The 17186-nt window shown below is 42.8% G+C and overlaps 1 protein-coding gene across 1 annotated transcript in view; it reads right to left on the bottom strand.

The window, feature by feature from the left end:
• The window catches only part of DDAH1 (dimethylarginine dimethylaminohydrolase 1), a 629612-nt gene that overhangs the window by 272682 nt on the left and 339744 nt on the right, over positions 1-17186 (bottom strand). The window contains exon 2 of the mRNA XM_086954084.1: positions 8565-8664. Coding sequence (XP_086810210.1) covers positions 8565-8664 — 100 coding nt within the window. The remainder of the gene's footprint in view (positions 1-8564; positions 8665-17186) is intronic.

The following is a 17186-nucleotide window of genomic DNA, read 5'->3' on the forward strand; positions in this document are numbered from 1 at the left end:
CAACTGACGCACAAAGGAGTGAGTGATCCGGTACCATGGGACAAAGATTGTTTGATGGCGTTTTTGCAGCTGAGGGAGGACTTATGTCGTGCCCCGGCTTTAGGAATGCCTGATTACACAAAACCATTTTTGCTTTACTGCTGCGAAAGAGAGGGATGCGCTTTAGCAGTTTTGGCCCAGATACACGGAGATGCGCGTAGGCCAGTTGCTTATTTTTCGGCTACATTAGATCCAGTAGCCGCAGCGTTGCCCGGATGTCTCAAATCCGTAGCTGCAACGGGTGTCAGCATTGAACGATGTGAAAGTGTGGTAATGGGACATCAGTTAGTAGTGTACGTACCGCATTCTGTAGAATTGTTAATGACCAGGACTAAGACTCAGCATCTGACGAATAGCAGGCTCACACGCTACGAGCAAGTCATATTGGCTGCCGAGAATGTGACCCTAAAAAGATGCTCCGTCTTGAACCCTGCAACTTTGATGCCACTTCCAAATGAGATTGATGATGAAATTTGTACAGATCATGACTGCCTAGATGTGACTGAACTATGCACCAAACCGAGACCAGATATCGTAGATGAGCCATTGACTGACCCCGATGAAATATTCTTTGTTGATGGTTCATGCGTAAGAGACGATATTGGTCAGCTGAGAGCAGCATATGCAGTTTGTACAATTACCAGAGTTGTGGAAGCCGCTTGCCTGGAAGGAGTACATTCCGCTCAGGTAGCTGAAATTATTGCTTTGACGCGTGCCTGTCTAGCGGGTAACAAAATTCGAGTCACCATATACACCAATAGCCAGTATGGTTTAGGGGTAGTTCACGACTATGGGCAGTTATGGTCTCAAAGAGGTTACATGACCTCCTCGGGTTCTCCAATTAGGAATGGAGAATTCGTGAGATTATTGTTAGAGGCATTGCAAGGTCCGTCAGCCATAGCGGTCGTCAAATGTGCCGCGCACACGAAGAATGTAGACTTTGTGTCGCAAGGCAACCGTTATGCTGATGAGGTAGCACGTTATTGCGCAGAACAAGGTTATTCTCACACCAATGTAGAAGTGGGAGGAATACAGGAAAGAACTGAATTGACAATGTTGTTAGACACTGTAGATACATGGGATGAGTTAAAGTGTGTTCAGGAAAATGCACCAGATGATGAGAAAAAGAGCTGGGAAACAGCTGGATGTACAAAAAGTGAAATGAACTTTTGGATCTCTGCAGGTGGGAGAGCCGTTTTACCAAACGAACTTGTTAGTCCAATGGCAAGGAAATTGCATGGATCAGCACACATAGGTAGAGATGCCATGGTGAGAGTATTCAGACAAACGTGGTTTAATCCGAAATTTAGAGTAGCGGCAGAAGCAGTATGTCAGCGTTGTGCGATCTGTCAGCAACTAAACGTAGGAAAGAGAACACCAGTCACACTGAGTCACATTGGGAGGTCTGGGGGGCCTTTCAATAGGATGCAGCTTGATTTCATTGAAATGCCTCAATGCAATAGACTCAGATACGTTTTAGTGATTGTCTGTATATTTTCTAGATGGGTTGAAGCTTATAGGTTGCAGCTTGATTTCATTGAAATGCCTCAATGCAATAGACTCAGATACGTTTTAGTGATTGTCTGTATATTTACCTGTATACACTCACAGTAGCGAAATTGTTGCTTAGAGAGTTGATACCGAGGTTCGGGGTGCCATCCTCTTTGGAATCGGACAGAGGAACTCATTTCAATAGCGAAGTAGTGAAGATGCTATGTTCTGCTTTGAGTATTGATCAGAAGCTCCATTGCAGTTATCGACCAGAAGCTTCAGGGATCGTAGAACAAATCAACAGTACGATAAAGTCCAGACTTGCCAAAGTTTGTTCATCGACATCCCTGAATTGGCCTGATGCACTTCCATTGGTTCTGATGAGCATACGTAGCACGCCAGATAGGAAAACAGGTCTCTCTCCACACGAGGTGCTAATGGGAAGAGCTATGAGATTGCCATCGGTTCCGACTGCAGCGTTGTTGAACATCACAGACGATTTGATCTTGGACTACTGCAAGGGACTATCTGATGCCATTAATTCTGTGTCCCTCCAGGTCCAGGCTGCAGAGGTTCCATCAGCACAAGACTTGTGCCATGACTTGTGTCCAGGGGACTGGGTCCTGGTGAAGAAGCACGTAAGGAAGAACTGTCTAGACGTGCGCTGGAGAGGACCATTCCAAGTCATACTAGTTACGAACACTGCAGTAAAGTGTGGAGGTTTGCCCAACTGGATACACGCTTCACACACCCGAAGAGTGCCAGCACCTCTGGAAGAAACAGCTCCTCTCTCGGATGAGAACCCAGCGGAAAGCGGAGAAGCCACAGAGGGGGAAAGCCAAGCTGTAGAGGTGATCGAAGAGGCTGAGCCTGTGTCGGAGCAGGCTGACGATGGTCAGGACACCAGTGGGACCGAAGTCGTCTCAGAAGAAGAGAGTACATGGGAGTTCGAGTCAGATACCGAACAAGCTGTGAGTGACCAAGAGACAAGTCCAAGAACAAGGAGCGGGAGGACAAGGAGTGACGAAGCTAGTTGGCCGGAGAGAAGGAGAAGGCCAAGCTCGAAAGCGAATAAAGAAATAACCCTTGTCCCGATTTCTGAAGAGTCGGATCAAGAAGAAGAAACTACGGATTCAGGTTCTGAGAGTCCAAGAAGATCAAGAAGGGTACGTGTGCCCTGCCGAAGGTACGCCACCCCAGAGTGGACTTATCTAGCAGATGTATTGGGGACAGAAATCTGGGAGAGTGAAAGAAGTGAAGGTAATCGATCTCGATCCATTTGTGGCAGTGGAGATATGGATGTTGACGCCTGGACTCGAGACTGAGGGGTTACTGACTTTCACACTTCCCATACCCCCATACCTAAGTCGGATCAAAGATCTAGTGCTAAATCGATTACAGTTTCCAACTTTTGGTCATCAAATACCAGAACAAGAAGAAAAGGTCATTCGTTTGGAATTATTGGAACATGTTGTTAAAGCTGCAGGTACGAGAATAATTGTAGATGCATAAAGACTTTTGTGTTTAAGCTATAAAGAAGAAGATAACCTAGAGCCGAGTGGAAAGAAGAATAAAATTAGGGATTACATTTAGAGGACGGAGAAGGGTTAGGGTTATCTATTGTTGAAGAGAAAAAGACATTGTGGCGAAAAAGAGACTTTTGTTGATAAAGAGCAAACAGCAAACAAAGACCTGAAGGAGAAAACTTTCCTCGCTAAGGAAGGAGTGACGCTGTTTGATGACATGGAGAACGGCAACCCAAACCGAAAAGCTAAATGCATAATAGGTACACTTATAGCGGTAGTAATTTTTCTTATTATTATAGTAGTTACCACATCGTACATGGTAGGACATGCAATTGAAAAAGAGACAACAGATGTAAAGCCTGTAACGACTTTGAAACCTGCTCTTGGTGGGAAGAAGGAGGAGAGCAATGTCATTCGTGAAAAGGCGTTACTGGCAAATGAAGCTCGTAGGTTACACGTAGACGAGTCACAGGGAAATTTTAGATCAAATGCATATGCCAAGCTATTGTATGAGTATATTGATGCCATGGAGGCCAAAGAATGTTATGTATGTATGCAATTGCCGGCTTCCGTAGATGAAGGCATCAGATATCACCATCTCCCACTGACTTATGGGATAACATGTAGTTTACTGCTTAGTATATTTTATGGTAGAGAAGGATTTGAGTACTACTTTTCAAATTATGATTCGGTACTGCCTGAAGTCCCGAATTATAAACAAATGAATAAGTGGGACTATTACAAAAAGGAAGATAGGCTGGCCAAGTTCTTTCTTCCTTGGGATACACTAGATACTTCATATGCACGCAGAAATAATCTGACTTGCAAAGTGTCAGAGGTAGAGAAAAAGTTCATAGGACAAGTAGATGACAGATACAGAAGGCAGAAGATTCTGAAAATGTCAGGACAGTGGAAAACAGATTGGACCGAAGAAGAAAAAGCACACAAGAGGAAAGGTAGCAATGGTCCAATAGCTTTGGATAGAACGCAGAAAGGAAAGTTATGTTTAACTCGAAGCAAGACGTATTATGAGAGTGTATTTGTAGGTGAAGTAAATTGTGAACATGCTTTTAGGTTAGAGTACTATACGAAAGATTTCATGAAAGGGATGCAAGCGATTCCTAATGTATATTTTGTATGTGGAAGAAATGCCTATGTAAAACTGCCTGACAATTGGTATGGTTCGTGTTACTTGGCAATTGTCTTCCCCAAAATATATCATGCCAAGGATTTCGCGATCATTGAAGGAAAGGCTTCGACAAGAGCGAAAAGGGAAATAGGAGATGCAGAAGTAGTTGGAGACATTTTTGGAGCAATGTTTCCTATGTTAGGTTTAATACTTAACGATGTTAAGATCGGGAGACTAGCTACAGTTGTAGATAGATTATCTGCGAGTACTGCAAGGTCATTAATGCTAGTAGAAGGAGAGATGCAGTCGATTAGGGCAATGGTTCTTCAGAACCGACTTGCTTTAGATGTACTGCTAGCAAAAGAGGGCGGAGTCTGCAAGGCTTTGAAGGTCCAAGAATGTTGTACTTACATTCCAGACAATTCAAAACCACTTGAGAAAGTCATACAGAACATTACACAGATACATAACGAAATCGAAGATTTATCAAAAACAAATGTTTGGGAAAAAGTAGGTCATGGAGTAGGAAAGGTTGGAAGTTGGTTTGCCAACCTTGGTAAAAGCATTGTGTGGTATATACTAAAACCTGTATTGATAGTATTGATTGGCATAATCACATTATTAGGGTTAGTTAAATTGTATAAATGGTATAGGTCTAACCGGTTACAAAGGTCCATGAGAGAGCAGGAAAGGAGATTAGCTGCTTTACAAGATCAACAGTACAAAAGCTTAAGAGCTCTCGAAACGATAAAAAGAGGGAATATTGTAACTAGTTCTGTGTAAAGGTGTTATTCAAATTGCATTTAGTGATGACTCCTAGAGGTCATCAAAGGGGGGAACTGAGAGAGCGCAATTTGAATAAAAAATATGTATGAACCATATTCACAAGCATATCGCATAACGTAGGATCTATAACGTAAAGTTAACACTTGTAGTGTAAAGTTAGCAGATGTAACCAATGTAATAGGAAATGTATCGATTCTATAAAGTGTATTAGAATTAGAAAGGCCCGTATATATAGTGGGCTAATATAGAAATGTATATTAATGCTTACGAACAGTAGAACGTGCAAAACTGAATATGCATGTGTAATCATGAAACGGAGAAACGGCGAAACGTAAAGCAAAGTAATGTGTAGAACATGTATAGTACGATGTAAGCAAGAGAATATAAATGTTGCGTTATATTTAGAATGTATTCACTTATAAGCAAACGATTTGCTAAATACGATTATATATAAATGTGTGTTAAAGGTTATACTGTGTAGAAAGCTTTTGTAGGAATGTTAGAAAAGGTTTAGGTCATATGTGATTTTAACCTAACTGACCAAGAGTTCGCAGGAGTGTAGTCCGCTGTATGTAATTTAGTGGGCTCACAGGAGTCGTGAATAGCCTTGATCTGAATGTGCGAGACAAGAGTCAAAGGTCTTGCTAGATTTAAGGTGACAATGCTGGACGAAGTTTATGGCCTAAACGTGATAAGAGACGCTTGGAATTTGAGTCTTGTTTAGAAACGACCGTTCACAGGACCAACTAAGGTTACGAATACAGCCGTAAAGAACTAAAGATCTGCTGAGGTGATAGACTTTTGCTCCGAAAGTGTCAAATGAAATGTCAAATGAAGTCACCAGCAAGAAGACGAAGATGGCGTCTAAGGAGAAGGGTCAACTTAACGAACGACGCGGAGAGATGAAGCCACGGAAAGAGCAAAGAATGAGATCATGGGGAAAGTACGTGGTGGGCGTCGAAGGGGCGTTCCACCCATACTGTGATTGTGTATTTTAGGAACAGTACCCCGGGAAGAAGATAGCGCAGATGACTTGAGCAGATGTCCTGAGAAGTCAGAGAGAAAGAGCAGAGCGCAAGAGAGCAGTAGGCCGAGGACCCTTAGAGAGCGGATGGGTAGGCAGAGAGGGTACTGCTTCTCGACATAAGTTACCATTAGGGGTTAAGAGAGTTTGAACTTCTTTGGAAGTCAAACTGCTGACACCTTTTTTAGGTAAGGAACTTGCGAAGTAGGGATGTCACTTAGAACAGAGTAGGGACAGAATTAACTTGTCTATTCTTTTGTAGATGACGCAACAGGACCACATTGTATCTATGCTTTAATCTGGAGATTTGGAATTGATTTTAATTGTATTGTTTTGTATACTTATTGAACTTATCCTGAGAGGATTGTATATGCACTTAATTCTGATTTTATATAAAACTTTTAAAACTTCATCAGTCGTAAGTGGTCCTTCAGAGTTGTGTCAGTTTATGGGGTTTGTCTAACCCATGCGGGGTTTGTCTTTTACTCAATGACAGAAAATAACCGATCCAAATTGATGAATGAGATTAGTATCTAAGTGATCAAAAAGGGTATCAAAATCTCATTCCCCGCACCTCCAATTATCCATATTCTGGTTTTTAGCACCCCCCCACTATGTCCCTCCCCCGCCCCGCCTTTTGGCCCCACTGCAACTCCCTGCACGGGACGCAGCTGTGCTTGCTCATTATTCATGTGGTATACTGTCAGCAAAAGGCGCTCCAGTCCAGGTATTTTCTTTGCATTCTGGCACATGTTTTAAAACGGGATAAACAAGATTCAAGGCGTGAATGGAAGGAAATAAACAGAACGAGAGCAATACATCACGACTGACCTTGACTGAGGGTGAATGTTTGATTTTTTCTGCATTCCATCCATCGTTTGTGTATCTTTTACTTTCTAACCCTAAGTGTGGTGAGTACGCCAACAAATGGGTCCGGGCTCACTGTGCCACTGGATTCAAGCAAGCCTGGCAGATGAGGGGTGATACCCCGAAACCAGCCCCAGGATGCTTGCTTCTAGTCCAGGGAGGACTTGGCTTGGCAGTTCGGGCATGACTGTTCCCATGAGGAGCAGGGTCAAGACTGATTTGCATATCGCTGGGTTTAAACAGGGGTGGCATGGTGAGCAAAAGAATGATGGATATAACTAGGATCTCTTGACTGGAGATGAATGTTTGATTTATTCCGTATTCCATCCATCGTTTGTGTATCTTTTACCTTGGCAACTATGCAGGACTGTAACAGATACTAAGAACAAAGGGAAACACGCCAGCCTGCAGCCCTTGTGTAAACACCTGTACATTTTATAATGATTTCAGATGAGTACTCACATGCAATAAGAAAATGTCATCACATCTGTACTGTAAAAGCTGTACACCGTTCAGTTCTGACGTCACAACGCCTGATACCATAGCCAGTACATTGATGAAAAGCAGCCCACTGAGCAGAAACAGTTAAATACTTAATTCAATTGCTGTTGCCTTTCATTTAGATTATCTTTCTCCCACAGTTAACCATGATTAACCGAGGTGAAAACATTTACAGTTCTCTGTTTCGTTAGAGCCCCGATGGAAACCAGAACAGGCTGAACTTATCTGCTTGTAAACTGTAGGCCCAGAGCAAGATTTCAAAGAGGCTTACATAAATCTTCAGAAAAAAGATTCTAAACTGCTTACTTCCACAAACCTGATTCAACACTTTCTAACAAATCTGCAATAACAGCTCTTGCATCAGAGGGGACACAGAGAAGGAGTTAAGTGGTATGACGGCCCCAGGTATTATAAGAAAATAATATCCACCAACAACAGTGGAAACAATATTGCAAGCCACCTCTTAAGTTCATGACATTGTAAAAGAGCTTAGGGGCTAATTACGAGTTTGGCGCAGCTGCGCCGGCTCTCCGCCGGTATAGCTGCGCCAGACCCACGCATGGACCACCCGCCATATTACGAGTTGAACTTGTGTACGGCAGACAGCCCTTCGCCTTTCCCATGGCGGTGCCTGAAAAACAGGCACTGCAATGTGAACAGTAAACAAATTCCAGCATGGCATAGATGGTGACATCCATGTTGTGATGGAACTTTGGAGGTATACAGACAGGGGGATCACATGTGCTGCCCCCCTGGATGTATCCCCATGGCGGAAGGGCCATGGGAGCCCTGTAGGAGCCCCTCTGTTCCTTCACCGCCAGCCTTTTCAAATGCTGACAGTGGAAGAACTATTCCTGTGAGCACCTTACGGTGTGGTGTAGATGCGGCTCCGCCAGGGGACAACTGTTCTCTGGCACAGCTGGTGGTTCTCCGCCACACCGACTTTCAAAGTCGTAATGCGGCAGACATGGACTGCCACCGCGAGACGCTAGACTGGAAATCAGGCCCTTAGACTTCTACTTCCTTACTATGTACTATCATTAAACTCCCTGGTTCCTTGCAACACCCTTGTAAGGCACAATAGGAGAGACTTTACCATGTATATGAATGCAAGTGTTATCCCAATATGAGGACAACCAAGTGACAGGCATTCTGCTACTATTTTGCAAACACTGAAGAAGTAATCGAATCCATATTTTACCCGTAAATAACACGTCTCCGCCTTCCAATGTTGCATTTTCATCTGTCATTTCTACCACGTTGAGATTAAGTGTTTGGAGAGCTTTTTTCATTTCTTCAACCTGTTAATAAAAGTACAGAATTCATTAGATTAACACCGACATTGCAGAGACAGATTGTATGCCAGTACTAATGCCGGCCATAACCCTTTCTTCATTTCAAATATAATAGTAATGTTTACATTGTTGAAAGGAAATAAAATCTGTGAAAGAGACTAAGGAGAAGGTTTCACAAACGTGATCAAACAAATCCATATTTATGAAATTCATATATTCATACATTTTTGTACGGTGCTTCTTGGTCCTTGCAAGGTTGCTAATGCTCTCTACATATTTGGAAAAACGTATTATAAATAAAAAATTTGAAAATCCATAGTGAAAAATAGACATTGGCATTTATTATACCAGTTGCATCAAAATTAGAGGCCGTATATATCAATCTAATAGAGAAAACCACTCATGCGTGCTAACAAGGTTCTGGGCTAGCAAGAGGCTAATACATTTCTATTTAGGCTAATGATAACGTTTTTAAGAAAGTTGGTCAGGTGTATTCTTATTGGGAAGGAACTCCACATTTTTGGCGTGCTGCAGGAAAACAAACTCTTATCATTTTGGTGTATCGCATTTGGCGATACAGCGCAGGCAACAAAATTCGTTTTATTTATTTATATGATTACTTACATCTAATCGGCCGTAATCCGTAGTTTACTAACCCCCATCCTGCCCCTCCCCCGCCCCATGTCAGCGCCTGCCAGCACTCCCACCATTGGCCACAACTGCTGGGGCCCACAGTTTTGTTCAGAAGTCAGCGGCCGGTGCTCTTGAATGCCGGCATGCTGAGCACCAAGGCTGTGTAATCGTGATTCCACCCATGCCTCTTTAATCCACCATTAGACACTCTCTGCCTCTCTATGCTGGTCTCCAAAAATGGGTGCCACTGTTCCCCACCTACAACCACCGGCTCAAATTAAGCACTGGTATGTGGACATTTAAAGTAATAGACATAATTTGTCTGTCAGAGTTCTTTTTCCTCCTGACACAACACGTCTGTGTAGAAGATATTTGGTCGTGGCCATATCTAGAGACTTAAATGTAAAGCAGGCAGTCTGTAGGTGTTGCATGTCTCTAATTGCAACAAGTTTAATTATCAAAGTTCCTTGTTTTGGGGATGGGTCAGCCAGCAGAGTGTAGGGTTTCCAATCAGAGAAGTGAGGATCAAAGTTATAGTTCCCTTCGTCTGCTTTCAAAAAAACAGATGGAACTTCAGAACGTCTACAGTGTAAATTAAATATTGACAACTCCACTTTAATTTTAACAATCAGTAGTCACCTGGGATAATCTTAGATCACCATTGGGTATCTGTTAGGCTAGTGATTAAAACCAAACCATAGTAAACTCTGCCTTTTCAGAGGCATTTCCTGACAATTCTTCTACATTCCTATTTAAGCTTTTTAAATTATTTTGGTATAGGTAGATATATGTTAGAGCACACAATTTGGCACCTTTTGATGCTGTAGAAATGTATTCCAAAACCAACAAGCATTTACAATGCAACGGTCTCGCCTTTGCAAAAGTTAGAGCTGTTGGCATTGTAAATGACACATTTTTCTCTATGTGTTGTTTTTGAAAACAGATAAATAAATGGCATTGCCATTTACAATGACAATAGCTTAATCTCTCGCAAATGTGAGTAGTAGTGTTAGTAGTAGATAGAGCGAGTAGTATAGTGATTTGAGAGTAGGAGAGAGTGAGTAGTAGAGAATGAGTAGTAGAGTAGTGGTGGGTAGAGTAGCAGAGAGTAGTAGAGCGAGTAGTGTAGAGTTAGAAGAGTTGTAGATAGTGAGTAGTAGATAGTAGAGAGTGATTAGTAGAGTAGAGAGTAGTAGAATGTGAGTAGTAGAGTGAGTAGTAGAGTGAGTAATAGTGAGTAGTAGAGTGATTAGTAGAGAGCGTGTAGTAAAGGAGTAGAGAGTGTGTTGTAGAATATTAGAGTTAGTACTAGAGAGCAATAGAGTTCCTAATAGGGAGTGAGTAGTAGTGAGTAGTAGAGAGTTGTAGAGTACTATAGTGAGTAGTGAGTATAGTGAATAGTAGAGTGTGAGTAGAGAGTAGTAGAGTGAGTAGTAGAGAGTGAGTAGTAGAGGGAGTAGGGAGTATTAGAGAGTTGTAGAGTAAGTAGTAGTAGAGTACTAGAGGGAGTAGTAGAGAGAGCAGTAAAGAGAGTATTAGAGAGTGAGTAGTAAAGTGTGAGTAGTAAAGTGTGAGTAGTAAAGTGTGAGTAGTAAAGAGCGAGTAGTAAAGAGTGAGTATTAAAGAGTGAGTAGTAAAGAGTGAGTAGTTGAGTGAGTAATAGTGAGTAGTAGAGAGTGAGTAGTAGAGAGTGTGTAGTAGAGAGTGGGTAGTAGAGTATTAGAGTGAGTACTAGAGAGTAAGAGTTATTAAAAGAGTGAGTAGTAGAGAGTTGTAGAGAGTACTACAGTGAGTAGTAGTGAGTATTGTGAGTAGTAGAGAGTGGGTAGAGTGTAGGAGAGTGAGTACTAGAGAGTAGTCGAGATTGAGTAGTAGAGTGAGTAGGGAGTATTAGAGAGTTGTGGAGTAAGTAGTAGAGTAGTAGAGTGAGTAGTGAGAGTATTAGAGAGTGAGTAGTAAAGAGTGAGTAGTAGTGATTGAGTAGTAGAGTTGAGTAGTAGAGAGTGAGTAGTAGAGGGTAGAGGGTAGTAGAGAGTAGTAGCGAGAGTAGTAGAGAGTGAGTAGTAGAGAGTAATAGATAGTGAGTAGATAGTGAGTAGTAGAAAGTAGTAGAGAGAGTAGTAGAGTAGAGTAGTGGAGGGTGGAGTTTGAGTTGGAGGGTGGAGTTGGAGGTTGGAGTTGGAGGGTGGAGTTTGACTTGGAGGGTGGAGTTGGAGGGTGGAGTTTGAGTTGGAGGGTGGAGTTTAAGTTGGAAGGTTGAGTTTGAGTTGGAGGGTGGAGTTGGGGCTGGTGATGCGTCAGCACCGTACAGAGTTGCTTCTGGGGTGCAGGTGGCGCCGACATTGGTGGGGGCAGATGGAGCGGCTGACAAGGGGACTGCTGCCAAGTTATTTCTTTATATAGCACTGTTACCAGCTAGTGGGGTAACTGTTGAGGGCGGCATAGAAGGGTGCACATACAAGCAACAGTAGGTTTATGGCACGTTACTTAAGCTCTACGCATTGGAGCTGTCGGGTTTTGAAAGAGGTTAGACTGCGGGAGTTTGAGGCGTGCCTTAACCAGGAGAGTATAAACTGAACGCTGGGATCATGAGTCAGGAGTGCATGGGCAGAGACTCCGGCCGCCACGTTTACTCTTTAGGTGTCTCTGCCTCTTTACTCCTATTAAGAGTTTACACCTCTTGGAATGGGTGAAAAACAGTGCGGATATTAAATTACCCTGTGCTGTTCTGCGTGGTATTCTCTTTACCGAAGGTTTAACGCAGACATTTACCACCTGCTCAAGCTCCTCACAGTCTTTGTAACGCACGCGCCACAGGTCTGTAACTAAAGGTCTCACGCATTCTGTGCCAAAACACTCTTCACTGTCTAGCGCCTACGCTCACATGCATATGCACCACAAAGCTCCTCGTAGGCTGAGTGATCCGTCACGCAGTCTGTGTACCTGAAACAAACTTCTTAGTCTGCGTCCTTTAACTAGAAGTGCAGTCCGTGTCCCAACTCCTCGAAGTGTATATTCTCACGAGCCCATAAGCCCAAGCGGCGTACACTAAGATTCAGCCTGTTACCGATCCTATGTCGATGAAATTTGGAGCGTTGAGTTGAGGTGCGGGGTGCAAAGGGCTGGTGCTCGCGCCTCTGTGCAAATGGATGTTATTAATATCCCCGGCTCGCCTCTTCTCGGAAGCCATCACTGTGAATTATCCACAGACCGGAACGTGGACGCCCAGAACGTTATTTACATTTTACCATTCGCAGTTCTTTCCATTACATCTATTTCAAAACCAACTCGTGTCTGGCCTGAAAGCCCCCTTTGTATAATTGTGGAAGTAAAGGTCCCACTCCCACCTCAACCAACACACGTCCCGTGCCTGCTGCACACCTGGAGACGGGTGTCACGCCCAGACAGCCTCCTGCAGAAAACAAACATAGCATTTCAAAGTCCACAACCGAATGGTTGACAAGCTCTTTCTGAGCCCAAAAGGACAGCGCTTTCACAACAGCAACGTGTTCTGTATATAGATTTTACCTCAAATCTTTTGATTGCAGATCTACAAAAACATGTATTTATTTGCTGAGATTTAAAACTATGGAAGTTTAATCTCAGACGTCTGCAGACGATGCGTTATCTCATTCAGCAAGTGCCGTAAAACATCAACAAAGGTTGGAAAAGCTGCACGCCATGTCTTAGCGCCTACCTCTGATTCCCTCCAAACAGCGCTGAACGGTGGATGCCTGCACTGCGAGGACGCATTTCTTTCTCTCGAAGCCCCGTCCTTTTCAGACTGGGGGGCGTGTTTTTGGCTGTTGTTTACATTCCAGCCAATGGAGAAGAGGGGAGAAAAAAAGTCAAAAACACGCCCCCAATCCGAAAAGAACGGGGCTTAGATCTAAAGAAGAACGTCACTGGGGCCTCCTCTCCAATGGCTGGCCACCGTTTAGGAGGCCAGCCAATGGAGAAGAGGGGCGGGGCTTAACTTCGCTACTCCAAGTCATTAAATCTCACCAGCGAGACTGCGCATGTGCGCAACCTACGCTAGCCGAGACTTAAAAAGGGAAATAAAAGTGCCCCTTGGGGAGAGGCATACAAGATATGTCAGGTACCAGCATTATAAAGAGTGCCACATATTTATGATTTTTTTTGCCACTGGCAGTGAGAGATGGCCCATTGTAATCCTTTTCAGCTGGTCCTCATGATGCTTGTAACAATGTATTGCTCTACTAGATGGAAACTGTGTGTACTGTAAAGGGGTCCTCATGAGTCTTTTGTGTCTCTCAATAAAGATCCTCACACCTTTGCACAAGCAAATGAGTTCAAAGCCTGTGTGAAATAGCAATGGCAGTACAGAATGCTAAACAACAGAGGAAGCGGTAGGGACAAAGGATAATATAATGCAGATAAACACTGCCTTCTGAGAATGGAGTGATGCAAAGTAAAGCACAAAAATATGATCAGATCCTTTGTATCTCTTGGGAATATAGTAGGATACTGGGGACACTGTTTGACAAACAGTTGGAAATTTTCCCTCAGGCAGATCACATGTACACCAGCCATGTTGGGATGAACCCTTGCAATCTCTAAATCAAAAAGGCCAGCAATAATATTTACTAATCTGAAAAAACATCACCAGTTCTGTGGCCCAACATTTCAAACATCTTAAACCTTTACCTATCTGGTAGAGAAATAGCATGTTGATACTTTACTTTTACACCTGGCCAAAAGCATCTACAGGTACATGCATCAAGGTAGACTTTTGCGATTCCTTCATTGCAATTATTGCTGTGTAAAATGGAACTTTGAAAAATGCACTTTAGTGCATTTTTCAAAGGTTTTGCAAATTACCATCAAGTACAAATTGATGGTAATTTAATACTCCTATTAGAGAAATTGCTAATTTTTTTACTTTAATGCATTGCATTTAAGGAATCTTAATTTGCGATTCCTTAAATGCAATCGTTATTAAAGTTATCGCACTTTAGAGATTACTTAAATTGCTATTTTTGCATTTGGGATGATGCATCCCTAATGCAAAAATACCGGTTGCAAAAGGGCAGATTCTGTGAATCTGCCCGCTTGCAACCGTTTTTTCTTATGATGCATGTGCCTGCTAGTCATTAAGAATGAGTCAAGGTTTGGCGGTACAGTAGAAGGCCACCAAGTCTTTGATCACATTAAAAATAAGCAATCTTTTTCTTTACATGCAGCCAAAACTGACATTATTTTAAAAAGAAAAGATTTTTTCTTTTTTTTAAAGTTTACTTGAGAGTTTGCAGTGGATCTCTGCCTCCTCTACAACTTCCTTTTTCAACATTCACAAACAGGAAAGGGTCCCCAAGGGACCCCCTTGTGTTATGCGAATGTGTTATGATATGATATGTTATTTATATTGCGCACAGCAACTCCAAGGAGTGTCCCGGCGCAGTACTAGATGAAAGTGGGAGAGGAAGAAGTTAGGCCTAGATGAAGAACCAGGTTTTCAGTTTTTTTTCTCAAAGCCCTGGGTGACTTATGGAGCGTAATTCCAAGGGAGATAATTCCAGGTAGATGCACCCAAAAAAGTAAAGCGATCTACCTCCTGCTCTCTGTCTTTGGATCCTGGGGATGCATGCCAGATATTGTTTGTGGATCTTAGCTGTCTAGGAGGATTATAAAAGCTGAATCTGGTACTAAGATAAGTAGGTCCTTTACAATAGAGGGCTGTATGTACCAAAACCATAGCCTTGAATTTCACTCTCTCCCTGATGGGCAGCCAAAGGAGATACCAAAGGTGAGACCTAATACACGCCCACCTTGGTAGTCGATTCGGGACGTAATCAATGCCTGGATAACTGTTTTCTTTGCCTGGAAAGACAAGAAAGGCAGAAATTTCTTTAGGGATCTCATGATCCCAAAGCAGGTTTCAGCCAACCTAATAATTTGGGGACCAAATGACAGCGTATTATCAAACATATTCCCCAATTGTTTTACAAAACTACTTTTAAAATCAGGCACGGGTGCATCGTCTGGCCAAAACGTTTGCCAGAACTGTGACAAGAATTCCTCAAAGAGGAGAATTTCAGTTTTTTTTCCACATTACATTTCAATTGTGCCTTTGCTAGCCAAGGAAAAACTGCAATGAGACAAAATGTAATGAGAGAGCTAGTCAATTCTGTTCCCTTTTTTCCAGGAGAAGAGCAACGGTCTACCATCTGCATAGGAGATCAATTTTGCTCCTAATTTTTCTACTAACTGGATCAAAGGGGTGAGGCATATGTTGAAAAGTGTAGGGCTGACAGCCGACCCCAGGGGGACCCCTGTATCTACCTTTTTGGGGACTTGTGGAACAGGGGTAAATCCAAACCTGTTGGCTTCTATTTTCTAAGCTTCTATTTTTTAACCAGCTCCAAGCGTGTCCTGCCACTCCTATGTCCTTAAGACGATCTAAAAAGAGAGCAGGCGGGACCATGTTGAACGTTGCTGACAGGTCCAATAATATTAGTGCAGCTTCGCCCCCTGTGTCCAGGGTACCCCTAATGAATTCCAATGCTCTACCAAAGCTGTTTCTGTATTGAGCTGGTCTCTGATGCCTGATTGACTTGGGTGGAGAAGCCTGTTAGCCTCCACAATATTTGACAGCTGTCTATTCACCTGATTCTCTAGGATTTCGGAGAGAGCCGGTAATAGGGAGATAGGCCTATAGACATATGGGGCAGCTGGAACTGCTTCTGGCTTTTTTATGAGTGGCAAAATCATAGCCTGTTTCCTAATGCTGGGAACAGTAGCTGTTCTTAATGATGTATTGAGAATCTCATTGATCACTGGATTCATTATGTTTTTCTCGACAACTAGAAGTTTAGGGGGGCGTCGATCATTCCGGGAGCCTGACTTTATAGTTTTAAGTGCCCTAAGAAAACACTCCAGAGAAATAACTTTGAAGGAGCTCAGCTTTAAACTACTTTCAGTAATCTCCTTGCTTGGAGGTATAGGTCCTGAATCTACAGCCAGCGCCCTGTCTGCTTCTAGGCTAGTCTGAATACTTGTTATCTTAGAGGGAAAAAAACTTGCCAGCTTTTCACACCCTTTAAACAAGGCCTCTTGGGACTATGTGAAAGCTGATGGAGTCATAAAGCTCTTAACTATAACAAAGATCTCTTTAGACCTCTTACCTGCCTTTCCAAATCGATCCTCATAGTAGGTTTGTTTAGCTTTAATTATGGCCACATAGTATTCCTTGTTTTCTTTTTTTAAAGGACTCTTTGTCCACTGAATTATATTCTCTCCCCAAATTAAGTTCCAGTGCCTTACAATGCTCTTTGCCATTTTGAGGGTGGTCGAAAACCAGGGCTTGGAAGGTGTGCCTTTGTAAGCTCTGCACTGGAGGACAGGCGCCAACTCCTCGGTAGCATTTTTGATCCAATTATTGCATTTAAATACATCATCCTCCATCGTGCCTAAGAGTGCTGAAATGTTACGATTTAAGACCTTCGAAAAATTCAAGAGGATCTATCTTGTTAAAGGCCTTCACCTTATGAGTTAACCCACTTGGTATCTGAGCCAGCTATATTGGGAGCTGCCAATAAAATCTAATCAGATAATGGTCAGACCAAAAATAATGGTGTGGATCTTCCATAAGTAAAGCCACAATAGAGCAAACTTGCTCGAGAGTTTGCTGTGGAGCTCTGCCTCCTCCACAGTGTCCTTTTTAACATTCACAAACGGGAACCGCCACAACTTGAGGTTTAGTCATTATCAGTGGTTTATGACTGCTATTTCAGTCATAAACCATTGATACATATAGATAGAAATAGCAGTTTGGAAGGGATATGCCCACCGTGCCAGCTTTAGCACTGGCGGTGCCCGGTGCAATAATCTTTTTTGTCACCCTCCCCTCACCCAATGATCTTCTCCTCTCCACG

This window comes from Lissotriton vulgaris, chromosome 1_1 (genome assembly GCF_964263255.1).
Source record: "Lissotriton vulgaris chromosome 1_1, aLisVul1.2, whole genome shotgun sequence".
NCBI classification, from domain to species: domain Eukaryota; kingdom Metazoa; phylum Chordata; class Amphibia; order Caudata; family Salamandridae; genus Lissotriton; species Lissotriton vulgaris.